At 42.2% G+C, this 26640-nt stretch overlaps 1 protein-coding gene across 2 annotated transcripts in view; it reads right to left on the minus strand.

Moving 5' to 3' along the window:
* Positions 1-701: 701 nt before the first annotated feature.
* CLUH (CLUH binding protein of NUMT mRNA) overlaps positions 702-26640 on the minus strand; it is a 47626-nt gene continuing 21687 nt past the window's right edge. For both annotated transcript variants that reach the window (XM_083172234.1, XM_083172235.1), the window contains exons 8-26: positions 25042-25189; positions 22671-22763; positions 20792-21486; positions 16531-16769; positions 15412-15516; positions 13883-13983; positions 13003-13155; positions 12658-12720; positions 11526-11770; positions 10362-10446; positions 9443-9596; positions 7597-7736; positions 6833-6913; positions 6597-6722; positions 5908-6029; positions 4536-4629; positions 4226-4360; positions 3386-3459; positions 702-3166 (exon numbers count right to left, since the gene is read on the minus strand). In XM_083172234.1, coding sequence (XP_083028360.1) covers positions 2995-3166; positions 3386-3459; positions 4226-4360; positions 4536-4629; positions 5908-6029; positions 6597-6722; positions 6833-6913; positions 7597-7736; positions 9443-9596; positions 10362-10446; positions 11526-11770; positions 12658-12720; positions 13003-13155; positions 13883-13983; positions 15412-15516; positions 16531-16769; positions 20792-21486; positions 22671-22763; positions 25042-25189 — 3025 coding nt within the window. In that variant the 3' untranslated portion in view covers positions 702-2994. The remainder of the gene's footprint in view (positions 3167-3385; positions 3460-4225; positions 4361-4535; positions 4630-5907; positions 6030-6596; positions 6723-6832; positions 6914-7596; positions 7737-9442; positions 9597-10361; positions 10447-11525; positions 11771-12657; positions 12721-13002; positions 13156-13882; positions 13984-15411; positions 15517-16530; positions 16770-20791; positions 21487-22670; positions 22764-25041; positions 25190-26640) is intronic.

Here is a 26640-nt window from a genome sequence, read left to right on the forward strand (position 1 = left end):
CTTTTAACAAGTGAAAATGTGGAAAAAGGGAGAGGTTGCCATAGTAACTAGTTCACTTCTAGCTAGAATTTTGTATATAATGTACATAATAAATGCTAGACAGTTAGCATCTGACTGGTTGCTATGGGCAACTGCTTCATGAAGAGGATGCCCAGCAGAAATATGGTAGTTCTCAAAGTCGGTCCCACACAGTGCATGTTTTGCAGGTCTCACAGAACCAAGTGAAATAATTAGCTCCACCTGTGGATCGTTTAAAATGTGTCAGTCAGTAATGAGTGCACCTGTTGAGTGACCGGGAAAACGTGAACTATGTGGGGTCCCGAGGACCGAGTTTGAGAACCACTGTGGTAGAGGATTGCAGTGTCTTTAGAGCAGACTGGATCCTGGCCCCTCCGGCTTTGGAAGGTGATATTGCTGCATCAAGGACATGGCACTTCTGTGTAACTACTCGTATGAATAAAACAAAATTCATGAACTTCAAAATGTAACTTTTAATTAAAAAATATATATTACAAACTTGAAAATTGGTTTTGTCTAATATTTGCTTTTCTTTAATAATATTTCATTTTAATATTTTATTGTACTAGCAAATATTTCTCTAGAAAAGCAAATATATATTTTTTTATTTACTAATTTTAAGAAAAGCGAGCAGCCAAGTCTTCATAGCCCTCATAACAGTAAATAAAAACACCACATGCAAATGCATTATTGTCAATTTATTAAATGCTAAAATTCTCAAATTTTAGGAACATGTCGTTTAGGATAAATGACAACAGTGCTTTTATTTATTGTGGTTTCATAAAGTGAAGGTTCTTCCCAAAAATACATTTATCATGAGACAGTAAAGAGCAGCATTGGAACAGTTACAAAAAGAGGGATTGGAGACGAGCAGTAGTCACTGGCTAGGCCAGTGGTTCCCAAACGGTGTGTCGTGGCGCCCCAGGGTGCCCTGTGTTGGTGGTCCAGGACCAATTCAAATGATTTTGGTCAATTTAATAGCCTAAAATAGTGCTGTTGGCTGCGAATCATAACATATGTGGACAAGAAGAAGTGAATCCTGCCCCTCATCTCATAACAGGTCCTAAATATATAAAAAGTCAACACAATTTACTTTTATACAAATTTCGCAATAAGAATCCTATAGGGGTGCCGTGATGAAAATTCTGATACTCTAGTGCACCATGATTCAAAAAGTTTGGGAACCACTGGGTTATGCTTCTCGGAGATCTCCCCAAACCAGATGGTGCCAAAACATTCAATGCAGTTTAGGCCCAGCAGGTTGGAGTCAGGTTAATAATAATACAAGGTGGTCAAGAGAGGGCTTATGAACATGATCCAAATACAGTAAAAATACAGATAACTTGTACAAACCCAAGAGCTATAATACCTTGACTTCATAGAGGAAAAAAATAATAATCAGCTTTTAGAACACTGTAGGGTCATTAATAAAAAAATGATGGAGCTACAATCAGATTTTTTAGTCCAGGACCGTCTCCCACAATGCAAAGCAAGAGTGAGCTAAAGTATAGTAAAGCTAGCAACAGACTAGAGTACCTCATGTAATAGAAATCTTTCTTACCTGTTTAAGTTATCTGTATAACCCACAAAGCTTTGATTCGTTCTTCAGAACTCATGAGAAGGCCAGACCCACTACATTATGCCCACAACAGCACAAACGCATTTACAACACAATGGGAGACAAAGCCGCACAACGCCGGGGATTAAGGCAGTCGAATAGTGAATATGCGGTTTACAATCAAATGCTGTTTTAATAACAAAATAATGAGGACCACAACTCAGTAGCTAGAACAAAAGCAATGTGTTGTTATTTATCTGACAGTTTTGGACTACTGGTATATTGATGATCACAGCGTTTTACATCAGATCAGAAAAACATCGTCCACACTCTGTGTCGTAGTAATATAGGTCAATAACAAGTCACTAAAATGACAAGTTTGTAGCTGGAAGAAAAGCCTTTTGTCATATGATGCCACTTGGAAAGCCTGGTAACACGTGGCAAGCTTCTGGTGAAAACAAATAGACTAAGGAAAAATAACTTTATTCATGAGGGGGGTGTAGTGCGGAACTGGTGTAACGGGGCAACGAGATTACCGCAAGCTTTGGATTTTACACCACAATACGGTGTAGTGACCAGTGTTTGTTTATATATTCAGGCACTAGCTTGATGGTAACAATAGGATGGAAGAGCTACGTCTCAGCTTCCGGAGATGAACATATATTGTGGCTCTTTAGAGCCTTAGAAGCACACCAATGAAACTGACGTGCATGTTATTGTGCCACCATACAAACACCATAAAAAAAAGCAAAAAAATAAAACCTAAAATTTTATAATAAAAAAAATAAAAAGAAAGCATAAAAGCAAAATGGTTTATCATATGCTCTCAAAAAAAAAAACATATAAAATGAAAGTTCCACAGAAACATCATCCATGCCTATTTCCACCCAAACGCAATATGAATGTTTTGGGGATCGTTCCATTTAGTGTATGGCTTAAGCCTGTGGCCGCGAGCAACATCATGGCTCGAAATTTTTAGGTGATCCGGCTTCTAATTTTTCTCGCGGACTCTTTCCCCCCCAAAAGATGTTACAGTCCGCATTACTAAAATGACCTGAGAAATGTTCAGCCGCCTCTAAGCAGAAGGGAACCCTATAAGGTACAAACATAAAATGCGACACGGATTTCCCATGACATACTCACCCAACAACTTACACACACATTTGAAGTCCCAGTTTTGGGCTGAATGAGGCCCCTAAATCTCATACACACAGCAGCTGCTTAAGGACGAGGAGTCTCAGTGCAGCAGACACAAGCTCAATGATTCTTTACTGATTAGTTCTTTGCATTGTGTATTATCGGCATTTGTACCTGTGCAATAGTATCGCCAAGACGCGCTTACTTTAACCTACAGGCCTTGGTGAAAACCCCACGGAGGGGGCGACAGTTTATAAAATGGTTCAGGCGGAGGGCCACAGCTAAGCAGAGATTTGCGTCTCTGAAGTCTCATCCGTAGATTTGATCTTTTCAGCTTCTTCCAATCCTTTAGTTCCTTTGTCTTCAACCTCCTGACTTTCAGCTCCCATGATGGAGTCCTGAAGCTGCTGACGTCGCTGAACCTCAGCTTTCAGATTCTCCAGGTCCTTTTGACTAGAACAAAAAGATCAATGTCAGAAATATAGCTATGGATAGGAGAAAGTTCCCAAGCACAACCCTCAGCTATTCCATACTCGGAAATAAAAACAGTCTACCTAAACTTATATGCATTTACGTAACAATATACACACACACACACACACGTCACGCGCTGTACAATCTATTATCTGTATGTGCTGCAATAATAATACGCAATAATCAATGAAAGGTCACCTGAGAGGGATGAACATGATTCCATTAATGATATTGAGCTGATCCAGGACACTGGCCATGCTGGGAGCTGTGAACTGGGGGGAAAAATACATCATATAGGGCTTGGATAATAAAACAGTAGAAACATCTGAGTCAAAGGAGCACATAGTACTGGAGGCATAAGGTCAGATTAAAGTAATGGAAGATTAAAGGAAAAACAAATACTAGCTAATGTGTCCAGTTTCAGCCATGCAAAGGGCTGCTAGCCGGGGAAATGTTACCCCTTTCACCCCCTTAGGACTAAAATTTAAAAACATTAATAGTGGGTGGCTGCACATATTGGTCAGTTTTCAGACCATGGGTGAAATGTAATAGGATGAGAGATTCAGAAAGTGAGAGATTTGGTAAGAAATCTCGTTGTGTTTTTTTTTGTTTTAAAGCGGCAATCATTTACACTGCAAAACCCGGTTGATTTTGCAGTGTAAATGATTGCCCCTTTAAAAAAAACCTGGAGATTTCTTACCAAATCTCTCACTTTCTGAATCTCTCAGCCTATTAAATTCCCATCCCACATGTTCCTGGTCACACTGAGGGTGCACAGTTAGAGTTCTCCAACGGTTACATTTTCCAGAGCACAATGGAGATGCGAAACAAAATGGCAGGCAGACATTTCGCCACAAAAACAAAGCAACCAATTACAACACCAATATTTTTATGCAAACCTACAGACCAATCCCTAAGTTGGTGACGTGCTCAGATAACAGCATCATAGAAATTGTTTTATGACCTGTCATCCTTCTGGTATGTAAAACCGAAATGTAACATTTGATTACTTTATTTGGAAAACTCCAAAGGGCGTACCTTTAATGGCATTATGTTGGCACTGGATCCATTCTTGTAAATCTCATTCATTGTGCGCTGCAGAGCTACAGCTTGCTGGGTCAGGTACTTCAAGTACTCAGAACTTTCTTTGGTCTTTTCATGCTGCTCCCCCAGCTAGAGGAAGGAGGATACACGCATTTATATACCATACATGCTTAATTCTTAGATTCTGGGCATACGGAACACAACCATTAGTTTCCAGTTTCACGCATAATGACCAAACAAAAAAAGGAATACACAAGTCCAGACTCGTCCAGAAATGTAGAATAGCCGATTTGCACAAGCTCACCTGGTTCTTGTAGATTGTGTATCCTTCCTTCTCGTGCTGCAAGGCAGAGCGGAACTCCCCCTTAGTCTCATACACACGTGCTACCAGGTGGTGACTGCAAGACAGAACAACAAAGCGAAAACCATCCATCAAAAAGAATAGATGCATTTAGAGATGTAATATGACCAAAACCAAGTGGTGGTCTCGCTCTTTGCGGAAATATGAGCAACAAGGTTGGTGCAGTGGTCAGTATTACATCTGTGAGGTCATGAGTTTAATCCTCTGGCCGTATATATGTGGAGTATGACTATAGTATCTCCATGTTTGTGTGATCACTTTGGTTTCCTCACACAATCCATCAATATACTCGTAAGTTCATTGGAGCTGACAAAAATGAATCCTAGTGACTATCAGTATATGCACAATATCATCAGTGAGCCTGGGCTATTCCCAGCAACTGGGGGAAGTCATTAACCCTTTGAGTGCCAAGTGAATGTCAAAATAGGTGTGAAAATCGCCAAGCAAAACATTTTGATTCATTATAGTGACCTGTAGTATTTATCTCATATAGGAAATGTAACCTTTCTTCAAACATTTATTTGCATTTATATAATAAATGTGAGCGACGCTGGCTTTTTTAGCAGATATTGTGAACATCTCTCCCAGAGATGTTGGCAATCAAAGGGTTAAGAGCTAAAGCTTGGCTTTTCCTTTCCCTATAGATACTGATTACAAATATGCTCCTAGTAATTGTAGCAGCACCAGTGAGCATAGGCTGGGTACACAATTTACTGACGTGTATGCCAACCCATGTCCACCGAGTGAGCAGCAGACTCTGGTAAACATATAAAATGTACCAATCAGCGCCTCGTAACATCTGGTCATGACAGTCAACTGGGCGAGCAACAATCATTTGCCCTCACAGTGGTGATGTCATTGATGACGGTTATTGTGGCTAGCACAAGGCTCAGTTGGCAGTACAAGCGTGCAGATATAGTTATATCTGCATGATATATTGGCATTGCTGCATGGCTGACGTGATAAGTCGTTCACAAACCTGTTCTGTACACGCGAGTTGATGCACCATGCGATATATCGATCAACGGCTGACTGAATAACATACTGCATAGTCTGTGGCCATTTAAACGGAAGGATCAATTCAATTAGCCTTGCTGTGCGTTAGTGTAATGCCCAGCAGCACACATCTGCCACATGCAGTAACCACTACATTTCTGTAGGATCTTCTTGTTCATCTGCATGGGTGCGAGGCGACACTGGTTATGTAGGGGGTTGCACAGTGTGCCGTTCCTGAACACACAGCAAAATGGGTAAATATTTGGTCTGAAAGGGATTTCAAAACATCTTAATACAGGTGGGATAAAAGTCTAATCACCTGAGTGCCACCTTGAGAGACTTGGCTCCGTGATATTTGGAGTTGATGGTGAGTGCATTCTCCAGGAAGCGGAGGGAGAGGTCATACTCCATTACTCCGTGTAGCACTAGGCCAATGTTGCTCTGTAGATACACAGGAATACAAGCTCAGTTAGACAAGCACAAGAAAGTTACAAAACAGAGGGGTGTGCCAGGGGAGAAGTGGTCCATGGCAACCAATCAGCACTAAAAGTAACTATCTATAACTTGCATAACATAAAATTATACAGAGTAGCTGATTGGTTGTCAAGGGCCACTTTTCCTCCCTTATCACTGATTCTGATCTACCCCAGAGTCTTTTGTCATGACTATTTTACAATAAATTACTGTATTATATACCAGATTACATGTATTTGTAGTTCAGCAACTCATGCATTTCCCTAGTATTTGTAACACTGGTATAATACAATGTGATGCAATTCTGACAACAGAACCGTTTCCAGTGCAATTATATCACTTTAACTGGTGTTTCAGATGTGCACTTTTCTATGCTCGTCCTATACATTTACCATAGGATCCCAAAAGCTAATAAAACACACTGAGCTTAGTGTAGAAAAGTGCAAAATAAAAAAATATAAAATGATAACACGCCCCATCACCAGAGTCAGTACTTTAGCAGTATGTCGGCAACTAGAGAACGGTAGTACTTACATCTAATAGCGCCATCTCCGGGTGTCCTTCCCCAAACAGCAGCAGTATGAGATAGCGAGCGCGGTACAGCAGAGTCAGCGCAGTGGAGAGCTGGTTATTTGCAAAACAGTACAGCGCTAGATGCATCTAAGACAAAGACAAGCGAGTCAGCGCTACATGTACTAGGACTGTACTGGAGCAATGGAGATACACTAGAGAGATACAGTACAAGCCCCAACAGTTTGGGGTACACTTACATATTCCTGGATGGTGCTGGGGTGTTCAACACTCAATATTCTCTCACTCATTAGGACGGCTTTCTGCTGATTGTTTAATGCCTTGCATAAAACATTACAAAACACACCGTTAGGACATGTCATTCAGAAGGCAGGACAACCCCAAAATATACCTATAAGAACAGCAACCTACCCCAAGCACTCCATTATGGCTGTTCTACTGTGTACTACTGACAAATACAGTAGTAACAAGCTCGGTTTAATAGGACTTTGCGCAGACAGTAAAATACAAAGTATAAATTATAGGAAATGATCTAAAATTGGAATAAAAAAAAAAGGCAGGACACTTCTGCCAGAAATCTGAGCAATGGTTCCCAACATTAACTCCTAGCATCTGTCTGTAGTGTATGTACATTTAATCATTAGGATTGGATCTCTCTGTCACAGAGGGCACAGGCCAGTAAGTGCATTATACCTATTCCCGCACACAGCAATCACTGCATGGTAGTCGAAAGCAACCTTGAATTTGTGGGTAATAGACACTCAGTGGAAATATTTTGTTAGCCTGCAGACTCTAAAAGCCACTTTAAAAACATCACTATGGATACAGTCAGCCTTACACCGGCACCGAGGGACAGATTCCAATATCAATTATGTGCATCTTATGGAACCACAGATAACAGTACAATGCAGCGAGTGGTTCTGGAGATCTCTGGAAACCGGTGCAAAGGAAAAAGCTGCTAATTTGTCCCAGTAAAGTAAGTCTGTACAAAGCGGCCACTTACCTCTGAGTAGTCGCCCATGATGTAGTTGAGTCGGGCAAGCAGCCGCAGGCATGCGCAGATCTCTACGTGCATAGCACCATATACGTTATTAAACAAATTTAAGGCTTCGTTGATCAGTTCACACCCTTCTTTAAGAAAACCTAGAGACACAAATGGAGATAGAATTTATGGTCTTACCTTGATAAATCCCTTTCTTTGAGTCCATAGGGGGCACATGACTATACGCTGCGTATGAGAGGTGAGGTAGCAGAGTGGGCACCAAATGGTTACAAATTTGAACCCAGCATGCTCCTCTGCCTCCCCTCTACTCCATACCCCACCCCCTGACCCACCAGTTTTTTCTTTGTGCCACGGCAAGAGCAGGCACGTTTTTTTTTCGCGGCCTGCTAGCAGCCTCTGGTTACAAGATCTGGGCCGCCGGCAGGCGCTCTATTACTGAGTCACCCGCACCACAACCTCAACACCTGGCAGCAGCGGCGGCGTCCGCACCAGTAACTGGGCGGGCGACTTCCGCTGAATGGCCATTTACCTAGGCAGCTATGTATGTAAGAAAAGCTAATCAGAACAAGGAACACAGACTGCCTTTTGGTTTTAACATACACAGACACCAATTTCCGTATTGATAAATTAAAAAAACCTTTGGACAAAAACCATAACTATAATTCACACCGCAGAGGAAATCTGGGTACAATGACAAAGATGCATCCGTCCAATGGGAACAAATATCTGGTTATGTATTGGAGCAAAATGACAATCAACCTTTTCTTCCAACTGCTGGAAAATGGATAAAAACGATCGTTTGGATAAATCAGTGTCATCAAATGGCTTTTTACCAATTTGTCTGAATGACCATTATCTACTCTCTTCCGCATTTGGAAGCTCATGGTTGATTGTTCTTTGCTCCCATCATTGCTAGATTTTTATTTCCACCAGACACAATGTTTAGGTGTCTTAAAGAATCCAATAATCCCATTAGAAGGACTCAAAGAAAAATGGTTTGTACCGGCGCTGGCTGAAACATACACTTGAGACGGTATATTGTTATAAATTTTACTAGTTAAATCACAATATTTAACAAATAAATAAAAAGATATACATTTATAATACAATTTTAAAAAGATGACTAATTTGTAGGGCTCCGTCTCTTCATACAAATTGGTGGTATATAAGGAATGAGAAAGTTATAACCAGCTGAATTAGGTAAGATATATTACCATCCTTGTAGATATAATTTGTATTCCAGGGGTTAATTTTGACCAATTGTTCCCAGTGCTCTGAATTTCAATGAGCTCAGGATTCCCTTATGGCTCACCTAGGTATCCAATTCAGGGATTATACTGAATCCCACAGCCGCAGCTTGATTCCTGGATCCAAATATGTGGTGTGCTGGTAGCAGGGATGGTTGGTGTAGGTCTCTGGGATGGGTTACCCCTTAGCTGGTCAATTGCTGGTGCTCAACGCGTTTCCCCGGTAAAGTAAATATCCGGCTTCCTCAGGAATACAAATTATATCTACAAGGATGGTAATATATCTTACCTTATTCAGCTGGTTATAACTTTCTCATTCCTTATATACCACCAATTTGTATGAAGAGACTGAGCCCTACAAATTAGTCATCTTTTTAAAATTTTATTATAAATGTATATCTTTTTATTTATTTGTAAAATATTGTGATTTAACTAGTAAAATTTATAACAATATACCGTCTCAAGTGTATGTTTCAGCCAGTGCCGGTACAAACCATTTTTCTTTGCTTGCCATAAATATTAGGGACTGACAATCCCTAGTACCGGCTGCTGCTAATTGCGCACCCCACACTTTCTATATTCCCATTAGAAGGACTCACCTTGCTGCACTTTAGCCTGTCCGCTCTGGAAGAAATGGAAAGCATCAGACGCTTTGGGATTGACATGTTTCACCACAGGGAATATATTCAGTATGTCCTCTTCAGTAAAGGTCGGTTTGTGTCTGTTATCAAAGTTGTACTCTTTCAGCAGGACCTGAGGGAAAATGAGAATCAATGTATTACATACACTACAATATTGGTATGTTGTAGAACGGATCATTTGTTAATGCCTTTAGAAGAAATTGCTAAACCAATCACAGGGGTGAGAGTATTGCTCATTGCAGGGACAGTTGGGCAGCATGGACGGTGGAATGGTTAGCATTCCTTCCTCATAGCACTGAGGTCATGGGTTCAATACCCACCATGGCCCTAACTAACTGTGTGGAGTTTGTATATTCTCCCAGTACTTGCGTGGGTTTCCTCCGGGTACTCCGGTTTCCTCTCACAATCCAAAAATATACTGGTAGGTTAATTGGCTCCCAAAAAAAAATTAACCCGAGAATGTCTGTGTGTGCATGTACATGTGGTAGGGAACATAGATTGTAAGCTCCACTGGGGCAGGGACTGATGTAAATGGTCAAATATTCTCTGTAAAGCGCTGCGTAATATGTGTGCTCTATATAAGAAACTGCTAATAAATAAATAATAATAAATTACTGCCTCACAGTGCTGAGGTCATGGCTTCAATTCAAAGCATGGGGCACGAGTATATGGTGGAAATAGTTTATTCGGCAACATATTAATTCTGCTGTATATAAGCTACTTATAAATGGGAGGCAGATTGTGGTTAGCAAGTAGTGACATCTGCATATTACATTATCCCACAAAGTTAATACCCAGGGTATTGTGCTATATGGGACTGTGATGTAGAAGAAACAGAAATAACAGAACACCGCTGCATCACCTGGGCAGAACTTACCTGAATGCCAACTTTGTTGCAGATCTCTCGGAGAAGGCTGATTTTCTGCAGATTATACATCTCCACAGCCTGGTCCACATTTTCACTACAAACAAAATGACACAGGATTGATGTCCGGAACTCCAATGTTATCCAACACTCTGTAGCTTTCATAAATATAGTGACAATAATATAAACTGTCTGCACGAAGGACCGCTGAGAACACAAAAAGCGTCTCTGGATAAAAGCATCTTAAAATGAATGATACAGTATTAGGATTCACAATAAGGGTAACTGAAATCTACCTAGTAATAGAAAGTGTATGACCACAAACATCTTACAGAATTGCAATATAGATCTTGGCCAACCCGTATCTCTCCAGCTGTTGTAAAACTACACATGCCAGCATGCCCTGCCACTGTTTTAGCAGTCCCTAATAGCGAAAGTCAGACAGGCCATTCTGAGACTTGTACCTTCGCATCAGCTTCAGAGCCTCAGGTTAAACTAGAGCAAGACGACGCATAAAGCGGAACCTTCAGCCAACTAAAATAATCTGTGCTGCAACAAGTGCAGACCTTCTTTCTTTTGTATGAAGAAAAAATACTCCATGCTCTTACACGCAGCACATGCGTACTGGTCAGCTGTACGTTCACTCTGCAGTATTGGACTGATCTAGGCCCCGCAACCTTCAATCTGTAAATAAAGTTGGACATGTGACATCCCTGACTGGCTGCAACGGCATCCCAACCCCAAGTCATTTGCTGATGTATAAGTTCCCTGAAGCACATTTATGCAGAGAACTCTAATGATCTGGTTACTTATACAGCAATGTTGGCTACTTGTATCTGCAGCAGACTAGAAGTTGGTCATGCTCGACGGTGCTGATCACCAATGGATTTGTAAGGAGAACGTTCAGAGCAGTGACAGGCAATCAAAAACATTCACGCTCTGTAATTGTGAGGTAGATGTATGAAGCGGTGATAAGGGAGGAGAAGTGATAAAGTGCCTGGTACTTTATCACCAGCCAATCAGCTCCTGACTGTTAAGTTACAGGCTGGGTTTAAAAAGGAACAGTCAGTAGCTGATTGGCTGGTGATGAAGTACCAGGTACTTTATCACATCTCCTCCCTTATCACTGCTTCATAAATTGACCCCTGTGTTTGCTGGAACCCCTTCCTCACTCACCACTCAAGACTATAGTCGAAGTATGCTTTGGCTTCGGAGCAGATGTTTTTCCATAGCTCCTGTGGGGTGATGCTGGCCCAGGCTGTGTTGTCAGAGCTGCTGAGGTTCCGGTTCTTGCGCTTTTTGTTCTTTTTCTTGGAGACCAGCTCATCAGCAGGGAGGTGAGCCACAGAGTTAGGGAAGGAGCTGAGGAAGGCATTCAGAAAATGGCTGATGGCAGCGGATAAACCAGACAGCTCTACTCCCTGGAATAGGGGGAAATAGAAGTTATGTTACAACAGTGCCTGCTATCAAAAAGATTACGGTATGCACGATGACGCCAATGGCTTCATTCCATCAATGCAAGTGATGAGTCTTTGTATGAAAAAAAAATATTTAGTGAAACTTTGCTGTAGCTGTCGTTTTGCTTTTGGTTAATCACTGCTCTGGTTTAATATATTACCCCTTATGAACATTGAAACTATGTATGTCCCATAAAAATGAATCATGGGGCATCCATATTGGCTGGAAATGGTGCAAATTATACAAGCATCAGCACTTTGGCGACACCTGACAAATCCATCAGGAGATCGCTATAAATATATACCAATAAAAATATTCCACGGATGCCTGTTCTGTGAATGTCACCCAGTGTGAACTATTTATACCTGGGGTAGCCAACCCTAGTCCTCGAGAGCTACCAACAGTGCATGTTTTGCAGGTCTCCTCACAGAATCACAAGTGAGCTAATTAGCTCCATCTGTGCATCTTTTAAAATGTGTCAGTGATTAATGAGTGCAGCAGCTAGGTTGTCTGGAACACGTGAACTGTTGGTAGCTCTCGAGGGCTAGGGTTGGCTACCACTGATTTATACCATGGGTCGATACGCACTCCACTACGCCAACACTGCCAGTCTACCAATCCAGGCCACTGGCAAAGAATAAAGAATGCTCAATAACGACCACCCTCATGAGGTCCCCATCTCTGATAGGACTGAAGATTAAAGTTATCGGCTTAGAACAATATAAGCATTATTTAACAAACTGGAAATCAAATGTAAACGATGAGGCTACATTTCTGTATTGGGTTTTATATTTTTAAATAAACATTTGCTCATAAAAACGTAATCAAGGCTCATTTTGCCATCTCTTACCTGTAGATAGGTCTTAAAAATGTGCTTTGCGGACCTAGTGATCACTTCACTGATTAGTATTTTCTAAAACAAACAGGAGGAAAAACGAATTTATATTGTTAACTTTCATCATTTCTATAATCCTAATTATACTAACATGTCTATAAGGTGTTCGGTTTTCCCTAATACACACCAGTAACCCACAGCCATGGAGGCCCTCAATGTATAACTACAGCTAGCCCACAGTCATGATTGCAGCCTATCAAACCACCAGGAATAAGTCACCTGATGTTACCAAGAGGTTAAGTCAGTGACCTCTCCGCAGAGCAGCTCTCATACAGTGCTTCCAGTAGCAGAATTACTCACATAGACATGGTCAAGCTGGGTGGGAACAGGGAACTTGTTGACAATATCGATAACTTTTCCTAGGTAGCGCATGTTGATTCCTCGCTGGTGCATTGCTTCAGCCAATGTGGCTCCATCCATTGGCACTACATTATGGTCAAGACAATCCTTTATCTGTAACAACATAAAAATGCTTTACTAAACACTTAGTGACAGAGGCACGGGCAGTCTGTACAGTTCCGTAGTGGTGAAGAGCAAAGGAACAGGGCACCAAAAACCACACTGGTTTGTACGGACAGCATTAATATATCACACAAACCAGGGTTTAAAAAATTTGTAGTATTTTTTTTTTTTATTATTTTATAAGTCCCTTAGCCACAGGAATATGCAAATTGGTATTTCTATTATAAATTGTTGTTACATTCAGCCCTAGAAACTGCGCCGCATTAGGCATGGACTTCGCACTACCATGGTCAAATGCTGTGTACAGAGGGTGTAACATGGAGACCCGGAATCTTGTATGACAAATGATGGCGGGGGGTGGGAATGCATGGCCCAGCATGCAGCAGGGCCCTCGTTACGACATAGTAGAAACAGTCTGCACAGTCTATTTCTGCTTGCGATAGAAACACAGTGGGGCCGTGAATCTGATGCAGCTAAACGTGGTGCGATTTTGACTATATAGTATACTGCTAGACAAACATCACGCCGCATTGATACAGCTTGAGTGGACAGATTGTTCTGATTTACACAATGATACCAGTCAATCTACTCCCCCGCTCCCAACATACTCTGTGCTGCTGTGAAAACTTTGAGGACCCAATTGGTTATATAGAGATTCTTCTGCCCCCAACCAATCCAATACAAGGGACGCATGTTCCCAGGTAGCACAAGTTCTTACCAAGCATGGAATCTGACAGGACAGGACAAAAGCCGCTGCATCCTTCAGCAGTTGTTTCTGATTCTGCACTTCTACCTGCGAGGACTCTGGGAACCGCACACCTGTAGTCAGAGCACAGACACGTCACTGGGATTGTGTAGTGTGTACAGGGGACAGAAATGGTTTAAGTAAAAAAAAACTGACTGAAGGCTCAATGGAACTTTACTCCTGATCTTGACCCACATTACGTATATTTCAGCACACATAGCTCAGAGGTACACAATATTAATCCTGATGTAAAGCACAGGTCCAAACTGGCCGATATATCGGATGTTCAACTGAATGGCTGATATATAGCGGGTACGCTGGCAAATGTGTACCAGCGATTATGTTCTCAACATATTGCAGCACAGCAGATGCGCGGCTGATCAGTCATCCTAGTGTGTACCCTAGTTGTGAGAATGGAGCTTAACTACTTCAATTGGGTGCTGCTCCCCATAGATGGGGCCTAAACTTTTTTTATGATTTAGAATGCATGATAAAGGATTTAGAAGGGGGTGTGGTACGGGATCCCGACAGTCATTATCCCGACTGCCCGGACAGCATGGCGGTCAGACTGCATGGCGAGCGCAAAAAAGCCCCTTGCGGGCACAGTGGCTCGATACGCGAGCCACCTATTCTATTCCTCCTCTATGGGGGTCGTGGACCCCCACGAGGGAAAATAGCGGGTGGCCGTCGTGTTTTGACAGTTGAGATCCCGACGTCGGGTAAACGACTGTCGGGAACCTGTCCAGCACCCTTAGAAGGCTGCCTAAAAATAGGTAACAGTGTAAAACTTGCACATTCATTAATAAGGGGAAGGGTGTTTTGTTGTTTAAATCCTTTGCCCACCCATAACATTGCGTTTGCACTATCCCCCATTCTCATGATGCACAGGTAGTTGGATCCGGGAAATCCACCATGATGAAAATCCCAAGAATAATGGAGATTGGCAAGTCAGGGATAAAACGGGACATGGTAATTGGGTCACCAGCAAGTTGTTAGTTACAAGTTAGTATTTCATGCCCTACTATCCACTAGGGAGTGGCGGGAGAATAAAATAGTGTGCTGAGCAGAGCGAGGCACCGAGCCCGAAGCATGGGGAGCCAGCTCGACAGCCGTGACCCCACATTGAATACCACCCTTAATGCAAATATAGGGGCCAATAAACCCTTACAACTATATTGATACTACCAATCAGCAGTGGCCCTCAAACATTTTCAATCAAATTCTTTATTTCTTCTACACAATCTATTATTTTTCAAATATTTCACCAAGATTGGATTTTACACACATCAATAAAGGTTATATTTAGATATAGTGAAGATCCTTAGTTAGTGCACCTACAAGAACGCTTTCTTTTCTCTTGGCTGTTGCAGATCACTGGGTTATCGCTTGCCTGACATATGGCTCGCATAACTTAAAAAAGGGTTTGCTTTAAAGCTTCATTAAATAAAACAAATTTGAGCACCAGAAAAAATTTGGACGCAATCGGTCCCTTTATTCCTCACCTGGAGAAAAGATATCTGGGTTGAAGCGGATATCAAAGGATGTCTCACCGACAGAACCCACAGCCTGGCAGGCTTTTTTGATCACCTCCTTGCTCTTCAGTGCCACTGGAAAATAAAAGGATATTCTATAATATAACTCTACGTATTGCAGGGCTCTATTAGGGACACATAAAGGTCTCATCACCAGAAGAACCCTATGTGTAAGTGATCCTGTGTGATAAGACTGCTGGATAGTGTATGAGAACACAACTACAATCTACTTCTGTTAAGGCAAATATTTGTGGACTCCCAAATAAGAGGATTTTTAGTCTATTGCCATCAAATGCATGTCTCTCTTACGCAGGCTGGGGCACACTGGACAATGGGATGTCGCTGGGTTATTGAAAGCTGGCACTGCTAACTGCCATGTTACAGGCCGTGTTTGAAAAAAGTCAGAAAGGAGCTGATTGGCTCTCGGTTTATCTCTCGTTATCACCCTTGCATTTATCTCTTGTTAAGGCTTAATACATCTGCCCCAATGTGTGTGTTCTGTGTGTTTCAGTATCTGTGCAATATTTAAGTGTGTGTGTTCTGTGTGTTTGTTGTACTGTTTTTGGGTGTGTGTTGTAGTGTATGTGGGGGTTTGTGTTGAACTGCATGTGGTGTGCTATGTGTGTGTTCTGTTGTGTGCATCTGTCCAATGTGTAAGGTGTGCTACGTATATATGTGTGCGTATATAGTGAACTGTGTGTGTGTGTACAATGTGTACGTGTGTGTGATGTGTGGTATATGTATATCCTCAATTATTCCTAATTGTTTAAAGCCTTGACCATAATGTTTGAATGTGTCATACAACAATGAAATCAGGTGTGGAGTTGATCGGTTTCCCAGATCGTCGATCTTTTTTCCAGATCAATCAAGGCAAATTAATCCTTGGTGTTTTTTAATTTTCTAAGTGAAATTTCCCAAATACGGGTTCGAGGTGCACACCACCGGGTCCAGAGGTACATTGTTGCTGAATTTAGTGCCTCTGCGTGCCAAGGTGTGTCTGCAATGCGACAGACACGCGCGCACACACACACACACACACTTCAACTTATTATATAGAAGATTCACAGTCCATGTACAAAAGCTGTATACCTGTTTCATTGTACGATGCCTCAGTTTCTTCTAAGTCTTTGAGCTGGGACTCTACATCATCTAGGGCCAGGCTATCCTCATCCTTGTCCTTGGATGGGCTTTCTTCCTGAGGCTCACTTTTGGCAGAGGTTTCGGACGTGGCTGCAGGCGCCCCATTTTCCAGGGCATTTGTGTTCTCCTGTGAGGAGTTCTTCTGCTGCATGAGCTGCATAGCAGCCAACTTCATGAACAGGAGGTATCTGAAAGAGCAGCACATTACTACATGAGAAGCTGCACACTGGATCTTGTTCACATTTACCCTGCAAGTGTCATTCTGTCACTGGCAAGGTTAGAGCTGGGAAATGGAGCAAATTGCAAAGGAGATCAGGGGCAGATTTATTAAGGTCTGTGAAGTGATAAAAGTGTCTGTTTTTTATCACCAGCCAATCAGCTCCTAACTGTGAAGTTACAGGCTTGGTTTGAAAAATGACAGGTAGGAGCTGATTGGTATATAATATGGTGCACTCTCCAGATCCCACACCAAGTAACATACATTATGGGGTTTATGTAACAGTCTGCGAGATGCAGGCTGTAGGTACATTCTGACAAGTCTGGCTATGGCGGTAGCCCATTGTGATATCGGTGTATACCCCGTTTATATGCGAGTGGTTCATATTGTGAAGTAATGAAGTACGCCACCATTGTAAGCTTCCTTAGTTCTGTTTTCATGCTAATCATTTGGCCTGTGGGAGGGGCTTCTACGGAGACCTGCACTACAGGCGCCTCTGTGACTCATAACACATATCCTTGTAGACCCTGTCCTATGGGGATAATATTGCTTAAAAAATATATATATTTCCATAACCCTGCAATTGCAGCTCCTCCACATGGAAGCAATTCTTAATACTGCCACATCTTTGTCCCCCCACCCCAATAGCCTGCTTGCCCCTTCTTAATGTGCACTGCTGTGCTGAGACCTCTGCCCCGTCTGCAGATCCAGGAGTGGAAAGAGCAGTTAGGGCAGAGTATGTGTGTACACTTGTGCACGTGTAATGGGGGGGGGGGCAGCATATGGGGAGGGTAAGTCAGAGGCACGCTTGGTGAGGCAAGGTAGCATATGGATGTACATGGGCAGGTTGGGGGCTGATGCACTCAAGGGAAAGATTTCCCTATATTACTGATTACTCATGGAAGCAGCTGAACGAGGAGCATTAAGGAGAGATGTGGCAGGGACATTTGGGAAGGATGGGCGGTGATCATTTCCTGAAATCTTCTATTACCATGGCTTGTGACCCCTTTTGGACCGGCGTTTCCCCCCACAACAAATGTCCAGTTTAATATAACAAAAGGGTGTTGCCGTACAGATGGCATTCGAGGAATGCAACTGCATACTGTAGGTCTGTGATGCTACTCTGTGTTATACCAAGACTACTTTGTATAATATAGTGTTCATTCTAGCACCCTGCATCTTCCAAAAACCATGTAGCTTCTCGTCCCTGCCGGCTTCTAGCACAGTGAGGTCTGTATCTCAGCACTGATATGCAAACCAGACCTGTGCTAGAAGCACCACAGCAGGGAGCGACATCTCAGGCAGGGAACAGCTGCACAGGCTTTGAAAGATGCAGTGTGCTGGAATGAGCACTATATATAAATGTTCAAACCAATTGTTCTACACAGGCTAAACCTAGAACTAACTGCATACACTATAACTGGTCATTATGAGAAGGTAAACAAAACACATTATACACACGGTCTAGACTAGCCACCCATATAGGCTCCGTCTCATATTCTAGTCACCCAAAAGTCATTCATTATGAACAGCAGGGGGGGGGGGGGGGGGATCAGCTTTCTGTACAGTCCAAGAGCATGTGAACAGATTTGGAAGCTGGTTACTATATAGGTCTTAAACTTGCTCACTAGCCACTAGTTTGTACAATGCCCGGAATAGGCTTCCAAATGGGGTAACATTAATGTGTCATGCCAATTAGTCACTGGGAAGGGATTGGTAATGTTCATTCTAGCACCCGCCATTTTTGTAAACCCATGCAGTTCCTCTTCCCTGCCTGGGGTGTCACTGTCTGCTGTAGTGCTTCAGGCACAGTGTGGTCTGTAGATCAGCACAGATATGCAAATCAGACCTGTGCTACAAACACCACAGCAGGCAGCGACACCCCAGGCAGAGAACAGGAACTGCATGGGTTTTGAAAGATGGCGGCTGCTAGAATGAACACTAGATTAGCACTGTATACCCAAAAGGTGGAGTCTGTCTAATTAATCATTAAAAGGGGAAGATGCTTTGTATATAGAAAAACACAAGGACATCTACCTTGGCATATACAGTATGTACATATGCATACATGCAAACAGAGGTTTTCATCCTAGATAAGAGCATACTGTCTATTAGGAAAACGTAACATGGCATTTGTGTTCTCCGTCAGTATGTCTTTGGGTACTTTATATTCACAATTCCCCTCCTAATGGTCCAGATATACCGAGCTTGAAATGTGATAAAATGGAGACTGATAAAGAACCAGCCAAACAGCTCCTAACAGTCATGTTATACGATTTGTTTAAAGCAAATGACAGTTAGGAGCTGGTTGGCGTTTGGTTTATGACTTCACTTTATCACTTAGTACATCGTGCACAATATCTGTTACCTGAGCAATACGATTAGTGTGTTGAGAGTGGTGTGGCTAAACGCACCCCTCACCCCCATTATAAATTGGTGTAAGCTAAAGGGAGGAGCATGTTCGTAAAATAAATTAGTAGTTATGGAGCTTTATACGTTTACAGTAAATTATTTTCCTTTAAAGAATAGACAAAAGCTTAAGTACAGTATATAAAGTGTTTTCCCGAGAGATAGAAGATATGAGGTAGCTGGGGAAGGGGTGCTGTTGACTATTACCCCTTTCACATCCCAAAAATAACCTGGGTCGATCCGGGTCTCTGTGCTATGTGCAAGGGCCTTTTTACATTTCCTGGGTCCAACAACCTGACAATCCTGGGTCGGACCTGGGTTGCTGTGCATTGTGAACAGGTAACCCGGGTCGAGTGACCGAGGTCATGAGCACACTATGGAGGAGGCATCGCTTGGAGACGGCGTCCCCTCCATGCGCTGCCTCCTCCCCCTGGACGACGCTCCACCGCGCCTCCGTCTGATGTCATCGACCTGGAAAACGCTGTGTAGCTGTGGGGGAGCTGAAGCCAACAAATGCTGGGTCGCTCCTGGGATGGACCAGGGTCCAATCTCGGGTATGACCAGGCATTTGTGATGCGAAAGGAAGCAGAGCATTGCTTATATATACATTGGAACACAGAAATTGGCAAAGAAACAATGAGTTAGTAAAGTGTGTAAGGACCCGTACTTGCTGTAGATCAGGGTAGGCAACCTATGGCACTAGCTCTTGTGAGGTTACATATCCCAGAATGCCCCGCTATAGACTTAGCATGCCCTGATAGCAAAACCGTGGCAGGGCAGTGTACTTCCCCCACAGGTGCAGTGCCATAGGTTGCCGATACCTGATGTAGATGATCACCTGTTCTGTTCAAACATAGACATTGAGAGTTGAGCTTAATTTCTATTTTTGACTGTCCTGTAACTTGCACTCTTTGCCCATTATTATCTCAACCATCTGTACCTGCTGACAATGACAAATGATCTATAGTTTGTAGTGTTGTGACGCAGAATATGATGTGTAAATGATCTAAAGGTAAAAGGGGACTTGTTGCTCTTAACACTAAGTGATGAGTTATATTCCATACATTGGTAGAAATAAATTTGACTGCTCTTCTTTTTTTATATGTACGTATACTGTGCTCTTATTAAATTCTCCACTGTCCCAGTAAACAGACAAGAGTAGTAGTATGAAACTCTCCTCTTTTTCCTTCTAAGATGGGGAGTGTAGCAGGGGATATAACTGGAGGAGGAGGAACAATGCATGCTCTCCGAGCAATGTTAATTGGGATGTGGTACACCCAGAAGGATGTGTGTGTAAAAAAAATAATAAAAAAAATACATTAATTAAAAAAAGAAAATAGTTTTACCAGAGGACAGTAAAGGACAATGTAATGGAAACTTTTAAATATATAGGCTTTCAGGTGGAGAACTCTGGTATTTCCCACTGCAATTTTACTACTTAAAAAAAAAAAAAAAAAAAAAAGACAGAAGGGTGACAGGGGCCTTTAGAATCAACCAAAAAATCCCTGCTATGCCCCAAAAATTCCATCAGCTCTAGCAACAGGTTAGAAACGGGCAATATCAATAAGGAAAGAAGAGTGTTACCGGTGTTCCACAAAAGCATCCACCAGCTCCTGACGAAGACAGCATAACTTGTGTCTGTGTTCTTTGGGGAAACCCATCTTCTTACATTCTTCTGGCATGTCCTCACCTTCAACGGGAAGGAAATTAAGGTCTGGGGGGAAAGTACGTAGCAGATCCAAAATGTAGTGGCGCCCGTCGTTCCCAATGATGCCTTTGCACTCTACAGAGGAACACAGCTCCACTTCCTCATCTTTGTCATTAAGGACTTTGTGTTTCAGAATTTTAAGGGGCCGGCTGGTTTTCTCCAACAACTCCATGTACTTGGGGTGGGAAACAACAGTTTTGCCAAAGTCAATAGACCCGTAAATGACGCTCTGCTCTTGTTCCCGCTCCAATATCCCTGGAATAATGGATTGTGCAGTAACCCTGTAACCTCGATAATCCACCACCACTGTCCCCAGCGTGTAGAGTCCTTCCACATCCACTGCATTGTATGTCCGTACACCATTAAGATCATTTGTGGGGGATACATAGGCAGCACTATCCCCACCAAAATCTTTGTAATGATCCCGGACATCAAAACCCAAACTGAAGAAGATATTGTTCCAGATAAACATCTGCATCTTTGTCTCCTCACTGGGATTGATGGCCATGACGTTCCCATCAATGACGGCCATAGCACCTCGAGTAGCAGCTGCTGTAAAGTCACTGTGGACCTGAAAGAGAGACTCCATAAGGAAGACGTTCTAATCGCAGAGTATAAAGTGGTCCACCATACACCTAGGCCCGAGTAGACTTCCAATTTCACAACAAGCTATAACGTTCATCTAAATCAGAGAAACAATACTACTGGTATAAATAAGTGAATATAAGAGACCCTTAAAAACCCATATATACAATCACAAAGTAGAAAATAAATTTATCTTTCAAATCTGAAAGGTAAAGTACAGATGTAGCCATGCTAACCGCGCATACATCGCTTCCGCTAGTTCCTGCTTTGCGCACCAAGACACACTAGCAGGGCTGTCGGCTAAAGTATTTTCAATGAGTCGCAGGTGCGCACGCTACCTCATATGTCACACAACAGACGACAGATGAGTGTGGCTACATCAGAACGCAGTTGAAGTACCAACCACATTTACAGGACAGTTGGTCTAATTCAGATGTGGTTGGAGTGGCTATTACTGGTGCTTCCTTGGTATGTTACTGCAGCAGGAGGTATCTATTACAAGCAAAAGCCTCCTGCTGGATTGGCAATCTGTCCGATACAATGAGAAGCCGCCCACGTCAGAGGCCAGGGATCTGTCATTCCCTCCCATTAAACTGCCGTGGGGCTGTCGCCGCTCCCAAAACAATCTAACTGTCAATCAATGTCATATAGTCTGATGGATGTCTGCTACCTACATCACATGACCCATTCATGCACACGCAGAACGGGTCCTGCACAAGTACTCAACTGATTGTCTAAAGTGGGGAAATTCTGCCAACAGACTTTAAACATATTGTGGGTGGGGGGTTTCAATTATTGATTGGGCTCTAACACTAGAGGGCGCCTGTGTGCAGCAATTGGATTGTTCTGCAATATAGGCAGAAAGGTGTAAAAATGTGCTGATTGGGTGCTCAAGCCTGGTGCTTCTTTGAGCATCAACAAATTAGAGCACGGATAGGAGCAACAATTGAATTGGTCCCACAGATGCCCATTACTTTTTTGACCCCAAAAAACAAGCAAATCTTCCCCATGAAATCATAATCAGTCTATATATTAATGTAAAGCAGAGAGATGAACCCAGGCCCGGGGTGCACAGCTCCAGAGAGTGCATGCAGAATGATATAACTGGAAGCTTTCTAAACAATATGCTGAGAACTAAACTGTTGCACCTCATAGGACAGCAGCCATTACCTTAAAAATGGCTCGCTCTCTCAACAGTCTTTCCGGCAAGTTCTTACGAGGCAATTCTCTTGTCGTCTGTAGCTCTTCATTCCAGTCTCTGGTCTACAAGATAACAAAACCATAACATGGATATCACAGATACAGCACAGTGGCCAGGTCAAAGAGCAGAATCTGCCAACCTGCCTACAACAGATACTGAAAGATAGCAGAGAATTAGTGTTCAATAAGACCAGCTGCTGGAAAGTCTCATCCTAAACCTAGAGTAATACACCCAGTGATATAAACTGGAAGGAAATGAAAGAAACTTTCACAGCTTTATTTTACACGGGTTTGTGAGGACTACTACTACTATTCATAATAAATGATAGCAGATGGTACATTTGATTTAGACCTGGGGTAACCAACTTCAGTCCTCGAGAGCTACCAACAGTTCACATTTTCCAGGTCTCCTCACAGAATCCCAAGTTAAGTAATTATCTCTACCTGTGGATCTTTTGGAATTTGGCAGTGAGTAAATAGTGCAACTGTGTACCTGCTAGGTCAGGGCTGGGCAATTGCGGCCCTCCAGATGTTGAGGAACTACACATCCCAGGATGCTTTGCATTAGTTTTGCTATGTGGCCATGCTGAAACTGATGCAAGGCATGCTGAGATGTAGTTCCTTAACAACTGGAGGGCCGCAATTGCCCAGCCCTGTGCTAGGTGGTCTGGAAAACGTGAACTGTTGGGACTGGAGTTGGCTACCCCTAAATTTAGAATATAGAAGCTTAATTAAAGCTCAGTACAATTGTCGTGCAGATCATTTTTTGATGGCCAGAAAATATGTAGCGCAGACAAATTCTCAATTCATGATTGGATTTTCCAGCATGAGGAGATAAATGAGGTCACAGCTCCTGTAGGCGTGCATTCGTAAATCTCAATGCCACCTGATCACACAAAGCCATAAACCAAACTACACCAACATATCTTTTCTCTGATCTCAAAATATCTTCTAACCTGACCTCTTCGCTCCTCATAAGATCTGCGTCTCTCATCCACACTCATTACTCGCTCCCATTCCCGATTGCAGGACTTTCTTGAAGCTGCACCCACTCTGTGGAATGCTCTCCCATGCATAATAAGACTCTCTCCAAACCTACAAGCGTTCCCTGAAAACTCACCTCTTCAGGCAAGCTCCATATAGCATTCCTATGCAATCACATCCCCACTGTACAGGCCACACATATCCACTCTCTCTTTCACATTTTCCATCCTCCTGACCAAGCTGCTGGGTCACCGTATCTTACAACACACCAGGACCCTTTGCATTCTGGTGGACTTTGTGCAATAAAGAATATCTATCCTTGTGTATTAATTCCCATTTCTCTACAGATTATAAGCTTGCGAGCAGGGCCCTCTTACCTCTGCCTGTCTGTAAATACCCAGTTTGTTGTATCACGGTCTCCTATTGTAAAGCGCAATGGCATATGCTGAGCTATATAAGACACCTAATAAATAAATATGTATTATTCAATATATGACCTGAAGTTTCCTTCTCTTCCAGATTCTCATTCATTTTTCTTCATTGGGCTTCTGCTCCCTACACTCATATGCGCCATACCATTTTTTCTTTTTTTTTTTTTTTTTGACAACTGCACCTCCCCCACCCATTTTATTTCTGTCTTTTCTTGTTTTTCGTTAGCACGGCTTACTCTTTGCATATGTAATATTACCTGGCACACTATTGCAAAAGCAAAATAAAAAATAAATAAAAACAAAATAAAGCTGGGCGCACACTGGAGTGATGTCCGCACAACATATCACCTCCATCTCTCAGTGCGTGCGAGGGTTTGCTTGGTTTATGTGCCCTCCTGTTGTATGCTAATGCGGGGTTAAAACACGATAGTTCCTTCATTAAAGTTGCTCCAGTGTGTCCACACAATCTGGGCTAACGGGGATTCGGTCCAGTGTTGAAACAAATGCTTGTCGCTCCAGTGTGTACCCAGCTTGATACACACAAACTTACAACCCTTTCAGTGGAGTCATTGTAGAAGATATATGAACTGCCCGAGTAGTTTATATACAGGGGCAGATATATTAAGCCTGGAGAATAAATAAGTAAAAGATGATAACCCAGCAGCCAATCAGCTCCTAACTGCAATTGTTATACTCCATCTGTAAATGAACACAGCAGCCAATCCTGCCATCACCATTTTACTTATTTCTTCTCCGGGCTTAATACATCTGCCCCAGTATGTTTTGGAACCGCTGATGAATGTTTTTTTTATTAAAAGTCCAGCATAAACTTACTCTAATAAACAAAACACAGTATAGATATGGAGGCTATTAACAAAAAAAAATTAAAAGAAAAAAAATATATATATATTATTTATGCTCATTACCTGCCCTGGAATGTGTTCCTCATACCCCAGACGGGACGTATAGGCATCTTCGGCTCGAACGCAGTCCATTGCATGTTCAACCTGAGGTGCAGTCCAGGTGTACAGCTGGAATGGGGTAGCAATCCTCTCAAACGGATGTCTCTGAACCCTGGGTAAAAGCAGTCAAGGCCTGGTCATCACAGGTTTTAAGATGCCCATACACTGTACAACTATTGTATGCAATCTGGACTAGATTGCATCGCATCCGTTTTGCAATGCAATGAGATGCAATCTAGTACAAAAAGAACATGCAGCACATACTTATTGAGCTGTGCGACGAGATGTGTGCGGGAGAGCGCATCTCATTGTACCGTGTGTATTGGCACATCAACACCAGCTAACTACTGCCATCAAGCAATGAACTCTCACCACAGGTATGCACTAGGAGGACTTGTGCACCCAGCACGTGGTGACGCAGTGTAAGAACACCTTGCACTATCATTCCCACTGCTTGATGCGGTGGACAATGCCGCAATATATTGTTACCTACTGCATTTAAATGCATCCTGTTGTCCCCCAAGTCAGGAGAGCATAATCATAGGTGCACACTGAGAAATATGGACGATATATCCACATTCAGAACAATATCTCCTCTGATAAAATAAAATATTTAAAATTGACTGAAAAATTTGAAGACTAATATTCCCGGACATTGCTGTTCTTGGAGACGAGCATTAGAATATTCAGCAATAAATCACACGGAACTAATATAACCTCAATCACATTTTATCATAAAAACGTGTAGAACCTCTAATAAGGGTTTTCCAAATGAATATATATTTTATTTGAGGATACCTATTCAGCCATGTAATCTTCATTCTGCAACAGACTTAAGCGAAAACCCCACTCATGTGTTCACAAGCAGGAGGTGTAGAAGTGACCATATAAAACCTCTCCTTTTATAGATTTAATAAGATAATGTCCTCGGTTTTATCGGCATCTATTTGTGTCCTCGGTTTTATCGGCATCTATTTGTCCCCTGCAGAGTCCCAGCTGGCTGCATTGCAGACCTCCCAGCAGGTATATTATAATTCTAAGCGCTCTGTAACAGAATGTCACGCTAAAAGAGTCAGACTGAGCACAGGCACGTTGAGGTTTTGCATGGGGAAGCAGGTGCCGTACATGCAGTGTTGCTCCTAGACAGACTGTACAGAAGATCATTTATTCAATGCGGATTATTTAATGAAGAGACAAAACCCAACAACACAAAATGTTAACCAGCTTTGTCCGCCTCTTAAATATCAGATAGTGCTGGTGGTAGAAATTATGGAACAATATTTATAAAAGAGTAAAAAAACTAACAAAAAAAACACTTTATATCAATCCATTTTTAGAAGGACACAAGCTCAATTTTGATATATTTTTAACCCTTTGCAGTCCATTTTTTTTTTTTTTTTTTTTGCAATTTAAACAGTCTGGTTTAAATGAATTGTCATTTTTTTTATTATTCAAACATGGTCTACATTGAATGTTGAACGATGTTAATGTTGTTATTTTAAAGTGGCTCACCATTGGATCTGCTACTAGCGCTAGGGTTGTTGAGTATGACTAGACATTGGA

The sequence above is a fragment of the Crinia signifera genome, chromosome 2, assembly GCF_055691185.1.
Source record: "Crinia signifera chromosome 2, ASM5569118v1, whole genome shotgun sequence".
Taxonomy (NCBI): Eukaryota; Metazoa; Chordata; class Amphibia; order Anura; family Myobatrachidae; genus Crinia; species Crinia signifera.